The sequence below is a fragment of the Erpetoichthys calabaricus genome, chromosome 1, assembly GCF_900747795.2.
Source record: "Erpetoichthys calabaricus chromosome 1, fErpCal1.3, whole genome shotgun sequence".
Classification (NCBI taxonomy): domain Eukaryota; kingdom Metazoa; phylum Chordata; class Cladistia; order Polypteriformes; family Polypteridae; genus Erpetoichthys; species Erpetoichthys calabaricus.
In genome coordinates this window covers 10,813,630-10,825,693 of record NC_041394.2, presented here as the reverse complement: position 1 = coordinate 10,825,693, position 12,064 = coordinate 10,813,630, and the positions used below count along the sequence as shown (strand labels likewise).

The 12,064-nt window shown below is 39.6% G+C and overlaps 1 protein-coding gene across 2 annotated transcripts in view; it reads right to left on the bottom strand.

Moving 5' to 3' along the window:
* Nucleotides 1-12,064, bottom strand: part of wdr62 (WD repeat domain 62) — a 242,829-nt gene that overhangs the window by 41,199 nt on the left and 189,566 nt on the right. For both annotated transcript variants that reach the window (XM_028795560.2, XM_051933967.1), the window contains exon 23: nt 2,871-3,040. In XM_028795560.2, the coding sequence (XP_028651393.1) occupies nt 2,871-3,040 (170 nt within the window). The remainder of the gene's footprint in view (nt 1-2,870; nt 3,041-12,064) is intronic.

Here is a 12,064-nt window from a genome sequence, read left to right as displayed (position 1 = left end):
TTTTAATGTTGTACTTTATACTTGTGCTTAAATACATACATTAAATGTTTTGTCAATTAATTTGATCTAGATTTGTATATCTTTCTGGTCTCACAGAGCTCATCAAGGTTGGGGATGTTAAACACAGGTCTGCGAGACAATGGGTGACCAAACTTGCTAAAGTCTCAACACCAGGTAGGACCAGAGATCTGGAAGTGCAGGGTGAAACTTTAAGGACCTTAAGGTCACCATTGCCTCCACATCACTTACACTGGGCACTAGAGCCGGATAACCTGGGCACACCTCTAGGCCTGGCTCTAGACACACTACTTCATCACTTTTTCCATGGGTCTATGGTTCTCTATATGAATAAAAAGTCCAAAGGTTTGTGCAAAATTTAACCCTTAAAAAGTTTCCAATTGTGTCCCCATGTTCTTGTTAAACTCAGTTTAAACTAACAGTCTTGTTCCACAGGACTAATTCCTTTCATATTTTTTTTAAAACCTTAGTCAAGACACCTCTAAAACTTTGTTTGCCTAAAATAACCTCATGGCTGCATTATCTGCCAATTGTAATAAGGCAATATTTCTATGGAACTAAAATATTTCTTCAGACAACCACCACAAATGACTGGCCATCTATTATGTTCTGTGGCATGCCACAGTTTCAGTTTGGGACTTTAGAATTGATTAAATGGTACAACAAAAATGAGACGTCTCTCACTTTTGCAACCCAAAACATACACTTTTCATTTTGGTCGCATTCAATGCATTATATTTTCAGGTGAGTGGTCATTGATTCTGAGCTCCCACACACAGACGCACACAAAAACATGGCACGGCAACTTAAGGGGAGCCACAGGTGTGTTCTACGACTGCTTCCAAAAAATGAAGGTGACCAATAATTGCTGGAAATGTTGTGGGTGGTGAACGGAGATTAAAATAGGGACATGTAATAAGTTAGCATGACAATGGATCCTCTCTTTGCCTTGTTTGGAATGGCATGATTTACCTAAGTAAGGGCCTGCACATGGAGAAAGAGTATAAAGCCTTGGAACATTGCCTGGCACACCTTTGAAGCTGACGGACGGACGGAAGATTACGTTATCCGATCCTGAAAATCCTTCCAGCGCAGTGAGGAAAATGGCAGACTCTACACAAGGTCTTGTCATGGCTTCCTCATCTGTTATGCCACCTAAACCGTCATTAAAGAAAGCTAAGTTGTTTTCTCTTATGTGATTTCTTACCGCCGTATCACTAAGGGAGGGATATCGTCTCGTTATAATATATCTATTCAAATTCTGGTTACTTACAACAGCGTACAGTAATCCCTCGCTATATCGCGCTTTGACTTTCGCGGCTTAACTCTATCACAGATTTTATATGTAAGCATATTTAAATATATATCGCAGATTTTTTTGCTGGTTCGCGGATTTCTGCGGACAATGGGTCTTTTAATTTCTGGTACATGCTTCCTCAGTTGGTTTGCCCAGTTGATTTCATACAAGGGACGCTATTGGCAGATGGCTGAGAAGCTACCCAACCAGAGCACATATTATGTATTAAATAAAACTCCTCAAATATATTGTGAGCACGGGGGCTGTTCGCACCCCTACAGGATACGGCTGCTCCTCAAAAAACGCTGAAAGATTACCTTCACATTGCTGCCATCCTTGCTGGGCTTACATGTGGCTGCTTTGTCAATCGATATGCTTCCCGCACGGTGCTTCGCATACTTAAAAGATCAAACAGCACGTATTGATTTTTGATTGTTTACTTTTCTCTCTCTCTTGCTCTGACATTCTCTGCTCCTGACAGAGGGGGTGTGAGCAGGGGGGCTGTTCGCACCCCTAGACGATACGGACGCTCGACTAAAAATGCTGAAAGATTATCTCCACATTGCTCCCTTCAGTGCAGCTGCTTTGTCAAGCGACATGCTTCCCTCACGGTGCTTCGCATACTTAAAAGCTTGAACTGCACGTATTGATTTTTGATTGTTTGTTTTTCTCTGTCTCTCTCTCTCTCTGACATTCTTTGCTCCTGACGGAGGGGGTGTGAGCAGAAGGGCTGTTCGCACACTGGCCTAGAGGATACGGACGCTCCTCTAAAAAATGCTGAAAGACTACCTTCACATTGCTCTCTTCCTTGCAGCTGCTTTGTCCAGCGGTGCTTCGCATACTTAAAAGCCAAACAGCCCTACTGATTTCTGATTGTTTGCTCTTCTCTATCTCTCTGACATTCTCTGCTCCTGACGCGCACTCCTTTGAAGAGGAAGATATGTTTGCATTCTTTTAATTGTGAGACGGAACTGTCATTTCTGTCTTGTCATGGAGTACAGTTTAAACTTTTGAAAGAGAGACAAATGTTTGTTTGCAGTGTTTGAATAAAGTTCCTGTCTCTCTACAACCTCCTGTGTTTCTGTGCAAATCTGTGACCCAAGCATGACAATATAAAAATAACCATATAAACATATGGTTTCTACTTCGCGGATTTTCACCTTTCGCGGGGGGTTCTGGAATGCAACCCCCGCGATCGATGAGGGATTACTGTAATTAAAAAACTTATTCCAACCAGGGAGCTAGCGCCCCCTAAAGGAAGACAGGACGTAAAAATTAAAAGAAACTCTCCAAGTTGCATATCAAAAGAGACCATAATATGTCCTCCTCCACCTGCAAACTTCCTTTGCAAAATGATAAAGAAAGAATGATATTAAACACAGGCACAGTGTACTAGCCGATCGCAACAAAAAAGTTTCTAAGGCGAGGCTGGACTAAACACTAATTAATGATCGAGCATACAAAACATCAGAAGTGAACAAAGGTACAAACTTGTGGTCCACCGAAAGATAAATAATGGCAACATTCATATTTAAAGAATTTAAAAACTGTCTACCTTTCTCCAGGGAGAGATGCAATGGTGCTGTTGGTAGGGTAGAGTATCTCATCACTAGTTTCAGGAGAGTCAAGGTCCTGATTGAAGATTTCTTCCACATCCTGGAGCTGCAAGAAGCTTGGCCGTTCAAACGGTTCACTCATTCTGCTCCCCAATTCATCCGCCATAATCTAAAAACAAACAAACAAATAATCTTTCATGTGTGCAACACTGCTGGGGCAGTAGCAGAAGAATTACCTATAAAACAAACAAAGAATGAACAACATGGGGGCAACAATACTGAACTCAATGAAAGTCTGGGAAAACAAGCAACAAAACTCAGCCTATCGACTATAAAAGAAAACACTTAAGTGTCTGTGTGCCCAGTCCCTCTGAGCAATCTGATTGGTCAGTTTGGCTCTGGTGATGCAATGAAAGAGGAAGGGTGAGTGTGAGACACATAAAGAGGAGAGAGTTGCCTTCAAAGACGCCAAGTATAAAACCAGACACGGGACGAGGAAGGTGATAGAAAATAACAGCAGAGACTGAGAAACAGGTTTTATGGGAACACACGAGAGACAGAGCGTCATTGAAGAGGCGTTCACACACGGAAATGCAGGGGAAAAACGCTCAAGGGACACACAAGACAAGAGATAGCAAATATTTTGTTTATTATTCCATTACCTGTCTTAGTCAGACACTGTGGCTAGTATGACAGAATTTCATTTTAAGGAAGATTTAAGTAACAGGAGAATTTAATTAATGTAAATGAATTTAGGAACAGACTAATCGGACTAATCTATTTGAATTGTGTTTTTAAGTCGCATTGGACAAAGTTGTCAGCCAAATAACTAAAGTCACGGTTCTATAATTGGCTTGAGTTGTTTAACTTCTTGTATTTGTAAATATTTTGTAGAGGTTGTTGAGTCTGGTATGTTACTTTATACTTTTTAATGAATGTTCAAGTTACAGTTTGCTTGATGTAACATTTTTCTTTTTTTGGATTCTTAGATATTATAAGTGGCTGTTTTTTGATTCTTTGGTTCTGGACTTATATATCTTATATATCGGAATGTCTGACATCTTATATTCGAAATTGTAACCTTAGATCTTCAAATGAGTGTCTGCTTAGAATTCCAAGAGCTAAACTTAAAAGAAGTGCCGAGGCGGGGGGCCTTCTGCTGTTATGCACCTAAAATCTGGAATAGCCTGCCAATAGGAATTTGCCAGGCTGATATGGTGGGGCACTTTAAAACACTGCTAAAAACACATTACTTTAACATGGCTTTCTCATAACTTCATTTTAATTTAATCCTGATGCTCTGCAAACTCAATTATCATTACTATTCATGGTGGCTCCTAAATCCATACTAACCCCTACTCTCTCTTGTGTTCTTTTTCCAGTTTTCTGTGGTGGCGACCTGCGCCCCCCACCACCTGATCAAAGCACCGTGATGGCATTGATGGATTAAAGGCCAGAAGTGCACATGACCGTCATCATCAAGTCCTTCTATGAGAACCCTGAATACAATAAGGACTGATCATTAATGTTAGGTAGAATGCCTAGAGGGGGCTGGGTGGTCTCGTGGCGTCAGAACCCCTGCAGATTTTATTTTTTCTCCAGCCGTTTGGAGTTTTTTGTTTTTTTTCTGTCCTCCCTGGCCATCGGACCATACTTTTATTCTATGTTAATTAGTGTTCTCTTATTTTAATTCTTACTTTGTCTTTTTTCTCTTTCTTCATTATGTAAAGCACTTTGAGCTACATTATTCGTATGAAAATGAGATAGATAAATAAATGCTGTTGTTGGACTTAGTTTAAAAGGTTACATTTTTATAACTATAGAGTTATTTTCATTACTTTGCCTTTTTGGGCATCTCTTTTCAAATAATTTTTTGCATTTGTTTTGTCTTTTGAAAACTTTTGTTAATACACATTTCCTTTAAATAAGAAGCAATTTTGTTTTTTAAGTCTGGGTTTTGATGATTCTTGTCAGCTCTTTCTGAGTTTTCTTAAAAACCTTATCCCTGTTTTTGCATGGACTGAGTAGGCCAGAACCCTTCTTCACGAGTTTGGGGTGAGGCTCATTTAAATTTAAAGCCTTCATAGAAGCTTGGGGTGAGATGTTAGGGGCAAAGCCTCAATTTTAAATTTTGTGAGCTGGATAGATCATGACACATAGCATTACTAGTCTTTACAGTACCATCAAAACTTTAGTCATGGGTAGGTCATTCAGATGACAATTCCTCAAGGAACGATAAAATGGTACAGTTACTGGAGTTGGGGTATTCATTTGCTCTAAAGCACAGGTGTCGAACTATGGTCCTCGAGGGCCGCAGTGGCTGCATGCTTTCATTCTAACCATCTTCTTTATTAGTGAGCCGTTTTTACTGCTAATTAACTTCTTTTGCTTTAATTTTAGTTTTCTTGACTCAGACCCCTTAATTGTCTCGTTTTCCTCAATTAGTAGCCAAACAATAATGAGACATCAAACAAGCACCACATGACCAGCTCACCTTTGCCCATCACACATCACACATATCTGAAAATAAATAAAGGTGAAGGTCTCAGTATGGTTGATCTCTCAGGTCACCAAAACATTTTGACGGTGTTCTTAGAAAAAACAGAAAAAATCAACAGATTTGGAAATGTCTACTGTGGCAGAATGAGAGCAGCAACAAGCCATTGAATTAAATAACGGGCTTAATTAACAGCAAGAATCGGCTTCTCATTAAGAGACTGTTTGGAGTGAGATTGGTTGGAGTTTGAAATCCCAGTTTAGCTGGTTGTCTGTTGGCTCGTTTCACGTCTCATTTCTGTTTGGCTGCCATTTAATGAAGAAACAAATTAATTCAAAGGACTGACTCCTTAAAAACAGGACTATTGAAATGAAGGGAAAATTAGTTAATTAGCAGTGAAAACTACTCACTGATTAGGAAAAGGGTTAGAATGAAAACCTGTAGCCGCTGTGGCCCTCTAGGCCTGGAGTTCGACACCCCTGCTCTAAAGAGAGGAATGTTAAAGTATTCAACTACAAATCATGAAAGGAAAGTGCAATTTATTTTACTTGATTTTTAAAAATTTTAAATCCAAACCGACACCTAAAAATGATATGACGACCATATCATTTATAGATTGACAGAAGTAGTTTGTTTTTACTGTTAAAATGAAGCAGTACATAATACAGTGGAGTCATTTTTATTTATTATTGTCTATAGTTAATGATTGAACTTACACTATTGTCCCAGAAAAGCAACTGTAGAATGCAATACCATTCAAATTCACGTTCTCACAAAAGTGAATTACACTCATCAATGGTGCTCTCTAATGCCAAGATAATTTTGTATGAGTTCACATCAGTCAAGTTATAGGACATCATCACACTATCAAACTTGCATAAACTGATTCAGAGTTGGGGGGGGGGGGTGTGTCCTGGGACGTATCCTGACAGGAACCAGCCCCACTCATATCCCCTTAAACAAGAACACAAATATTTGTTGGGGTTCTATTCCTTTCAGAGCAAATATTTTCAATTTAAACTTCTACTGTATACTAGCTGGCATTACCTGGATAAAAACAAACGGTGGACAACGGCCTTTTGAAAATTCAATACGGCTAAAACAACCCCATGGTAAGACAAAAAGACATCCACTTATTAGACAAAAGCTGTGATCCAGCAAGACAATGGAAACTGTTATCCATATTAGTGGAGGAAAAAACACCATGCCTGTGGTTTCTGATGAGGGTCGCTTTGTGTGAAAAGGTAACTGTGCCGGCCCATCAGCCCCAGCACATCCTGCTGCCCGATTGGTATTGCAGTCCTTGTGACCGCGTTCATTTTGGGGAGGCCTTACCTTCCATTATATCTCCTCTCCCAAGTATGCCATATAGCCTACATTTCAATTTGGAATAACAGCAATGCACACACAAACTTTTATGTAATCAGTTGACCATCTATATTCACAGTAAAATCTACAATGTTAAATTAAAACTTTAAGCGCATACACGAGTTTACTTCTGCAAAAAATACATGTAAGAGCCATTTCATCGTTATACAAGATTCATGAATGTTTTACTAGATGGCAATGCATCTAATCTATGGGAGGTTCCTAAAACCCCCATAAGTTGAGTAAAATTGGTATATTCTAGCTATTTCTATCTGCTCTGCCTAAACATTATTCTTCAGTTGGTGACCAGCCTTGCCATGTGTAAGTCTAGAAGGCATAACGTTTTAAACCGTGCCCGTGCATACGGGCCTATGGACCTTTTAAGTGTGTGAAGTAACTCATGCTTATTTAAGTGCAAAAGTGCTAAAGGTGTACAGAAGAAGAAATTAAGAACCTATAAGTTCAGAAATAACTAAAGTTTCTCAAGAAAAGCTAAGTTTAGAGAAGATACATTTTTCCATTTTTCTGCCTCTTTTTCTTTATTCTTGTGTGGATTATTTGCTTTTAACTTTCACTAAATATTTTTAAAACAAACGTTTGGACTAAGATTTCTTTCAGGATCTGCACTGGCAATCGGAAGGTTGCCGGTTCGAATCCCGTAAATGCCAATGGGGACTCTGCTCTGTTGGGCCCTTGAGCAAAGCCCTTAACCTGCAATTGCCGAGTGCTTTGAGTAGTGAGAAAAGCGCTATATAAATGCAAAGAATTATTATTATTGATCTTGCCTTATGCTTTGGCGGCTATACTAAAGTTTAAAACCTTATGCCCTCTACGATTACACATGGCAAGGCTGGTCACTAACTGAAGAATAATGTTTAGTCAGAGCAGATAGAAATAGCTAGAATATATCAATTTTACTCAACTTATGGGGGTTTTAGGAACCTCCCATAGATTATGCATTGTCATCTAGTAAAACATTCATGAATCTTACATAACTATGAAATGGCTCTTACAATACACTTTAAGTTCTGCTTTGACACTAAGACTTTAATTTTTTCTTAGAATAAAGCTTTGAAATGAATAACAATCAATCTTCTTGCCATAAGTGTTATTCAACTGGTCACAAGATAAAACCAAAGAACTTCACTTTTACTCACTGTGTCTTCTGCCTTCCTTTCTGCACAAATCACTAAAAGCAGGAGGCCACCGCTCGATGGCTAATCTTCAAAGCAAATGCGATTTTTCTGCTTGACTGCCTGTACATAACGCTGCATTACTGCTGCATGCCCACCATATGACATCAGATATTACAGATAGGCCGTGGTAAAAGACAGGCTAAAGATACTGTTACTGAAGTGAACTGGCCTTCACGTCCTACAGAAAGTTCATGATGAGACAGTAATTGTGGCTGAATTCAATTTGCAGAGTTTCTCAGAGTTGCTTACGCTACATTTCTTGTAACGCTGTGCATTCTCAGAGCTCCAGGTACATTTGTCAAAACAGTGTATATGGTAAGGCACAACACCATAGTCTATAGGCAAAAGCTAATTTTTCACTCAAAACTCTTAAATCATATTTCAAAATTAAATTGTGTCCACAAAGAAGTCACTGCCACCAAAAAGAGAAGCTATTTTCACATTATGTAGCACCAAGGTGGTCAAAATGGTTAGATGTTTCATCAGTATGGCAGTAGACTCTGGAAATGTGTTCCTTATCTTCTAATTCCAGTCTTGTTGGACATTTTTCTGCTCACATTAGATGTCAGCTGCCCCAAACGGTTATTGTTTTAGCTATTGTGGATCAGGCTGAATATTATTCAGGCATTGATTTCAACAGGAGAGGGTTTTACATTCCAAAAAAAAAGAACCAAGCATGCAATGTGTGGAAAGAAAACTCAGCCTCTGCCATTGTAAGGCCATGGTTAATAACATGACCTACAAGTGTGGCCCATATTTCATTTGGGCAAGCTCTGTGCATTTCCAGTCTTCTGCTTCTTTGTCTATTTCAATGTTTTGCCATTATCTCTGCCACACATCCAGACTCCACCTCTTCCTCCATAAAAAATCTGTTGCCCCCTACTTTCTCTTTTGTTCTTTTTCCGGTTTTCTGTGGTGGCGATCTGCGCCACCACCACCCGATCAAAGCTCCATGATGTTCCTACATTGATGGATTAAAGGCCAGAAGTCCACATGACCGTCATCATCAAGTCCTTCCACGAGAACCCTGAATACAATGAGGACTGATTGAGGTCATTGATGTCAGGTAGAATGTCTAGAGGGGGCTGGGTGGTCTCGTGGCCTTGGACCCCCTGCAGATTTTATTTTTTTGTTTTTTCTGTCCTCCCTGTCCATCGGACCTTACTTTTATTCTATGTTCTCTTATTTCAATTCTTTCTTTGTCTTCTATTTTTCTTTTCTTCATCATGTAAAGCACTTTGAGCTACATTATTTGTATGAAAATGTGCTATAGAAATAAAAGCTGCTGTTGTTGTTGCCCAATATTTGCCTGAGCAGGCTCCCCTATGTTCAGAAAATATACAAACTCAGTTTCATTCAATTTCTATTCGACAAAACTAATAACTCCTCAATCCCACCTGTGAGTTAACTTGACAGCAAGGGTCACTGGTTGATCTAAGCTTGGAGAACCTTCCACTTTGTTAGTGTAGAAGAAGAATGTTCTCCTCAGCACCATGTATTTTGTGTGTTTAGTAAATTAGAATTCCTATAACAACTATTTTGTAACTTGCCAGTGAGAGACGTTTGGCTTATGAACTAACAAAAATATGTTATTCCAGGGTTCAGGAGAAATAGTGTCCACATGAATATAATCTAAGCTGTTTCTTGTTTTTTCCCTTCTCAGAGTGAATGTCTCAGGGACAAGGTCACAAGGCTGTAGAAAGTACATGTAGTTTATGCAAGGCGTCTCTCCTGTGCTTAGCTTTGAGAACACAGATAATGCTTAGCTCAACAGACATATTGTTTAACTCTACTTAGATGATAAGGATGTTTTTGCTGTCTTATTAATCACGAGATGCTGAATTATAAAAAAAAACCCTCCTAACTTTTTTCGGGGTTCAAACTGAGCTTTGCAGCAATAAGTTATGCTCTTTGAATCTCTACTTAGTGTGACTCCGAATGAATAATAAAGAGAACTAAAGAAAATATTATCTGCCTGCTGTCAGTGTGCCTTTTTCGTCCACATAAGTAAAATTTAAGTTTCATCGGAGGACCAATGCATCCCTTTTAGGAGACATTACAAAAACGACGTGTCACTGCTATTAGCAAAACATTGGGATTGCCAGATTTTGACAAATGGGATGTCTGTTCTGATTGTGATGCCTTACATGAGCACAGAACTCTGACAGGTTTTGAAGTGTAAAACTATTCTAACAATCTGCTTAGATCACAAAGACAAATTCAATTAATAATTGTTCGAAGTCTGGTGAATTGTGCTCGTCATTTATCCATATGTACTAAAGCATTTGTAATTTGTATAAAGAAATAAAAACTAAAAAAAGAATGGGACTCAGACAGCATTTCTATAATATATAAAAACATTTTAAAGTCCCATCCTTTTAAAGATCTTAAGAGTACAGTGGGAAAAGGATTTCTTACTCAACATTTCAGAAACGGAGTGAAAGGCAGCCTTGCAGAGAATTCATTTGAGCTCCATGTGTGCAAAGCATTCAATTACTCAACTTAAAAACTTTAATTGAGCACATCCAGCTCGTCTGAAATTGCCCAAGATGTTTCCACTGCAATTAGCCCCGGCTTCACTGGGCCACATGTTTTGGGTGTGTACCAAGTTAACATCATTCTGGAAAAAATCAGACCGCCTTGGCATCACAATCCCTCCTAACCTATTAACAGCTGTGTTTGGTGGTCTTCCAGAGGGGCTTAAAGTGGAGAAGGACAAACAAACTGGAATGGCCTTTACTACACTATTAACTATTAGACTTATCTTACTCAACTGGAAGAATCCTAACTCACCTCTGCTAAGTCAGTGAGTAACTGATGTTATACAATATCTGAAATTGGAAAAAAAATCTAAATTCTCACTTAGAGGATCTGTGCAAAATGTTTTTAAAACCTGGCAAGACCTAATCAATAACAGTTTAGAATAAGCATTTATATTGTGGGAAAAGACTCCTTTCTCTTTTTACTACTTAGTAAAATAATGCTGATGGTTTACAAAGCCTTCAACAATCTCACTCCATTTTATATATCGGAATGTCTGACATCTTATATTCCAAATCATAACCTCAGATCCTCAACTGAGTGTCTGCTTAGAATTCCAAGAGCAAAACTTAAAAGAAATGGTGAGGCGGGGGGCCTTCTGCTGTTATGCACCTAAAATCTGGAATAGCCTGCCAGTAGGAATTCACCAGGCTAATACGGCGGAGCACTTTAAAAAACTGATAAAAACACTTAACTGTAACATGGCTTTCTCAGTGCTTCATTCTAGTGTAACTCTGATGCTCTGTATATGCATTGAATTATCAATATCATTCTTGGTGGCTCCTCAATCCGTACTAACCCCTACTTTCTCTGCTGTTCTTTTTCCAGAAAGTTTTCTGTGGCGGCGATCTGTGCCACCAACGCCCGATCAAAGCACTGTGCAGTCCCTACATGAATTTCCCCTTGGGATTAATAAAGTATCTATCTATCGTGGAATATGGCTGGCAGTTTCTCCCGGCCAATACCCCCAAACCGTCAGATGGAGCCCTTCCTGCAATATGGAGGTGCCCCGAATGCTAGCAGGGCATCATGGACATTGAAGTCTTTATTCACAGCCCTGCTGGATACTGTGGGGCCGCCACAGGACGCCGCAGGGAGGACCAAAGACTTGTATTTTCCCTATAACCCGGAAGTACGTCCTAGTCACAGCGACAGAGGAAATGACGTACTTCCGCGATGAAAAGGAGAGGTTTTTACCTGACCTGAATGTGATAGAAAGTTACATGGACTGAGGGACAGAAACACTTCCGGGTCAAGGACTATAAAGGATTCTGGGAAACCCCAGCGAATCTAGCCGAGTTGGGAGTAAGGGTGACTGAGCTGCTGGGAGTGGAGGATTGTGTATCTTTGTGCACTTCTTATAATAATAAATTTAACATTTGGACTTTTACCTGGTGTCTGACGTGTGGTCTGAGGGCTCAAGGGGTCGATAGTGCCCCCTATCTGTCACACTATCTATGCCAGAAGTCCACATTACCGACATCATCTAATTCTTCCACATGAAGCCTGAAAACCATGAGGACCGATTGAGGTCATTTATGTTAGGTAGAATGCCTAAAGGGGGCTGGGTGGTCTCGTGACCTTGGAACCC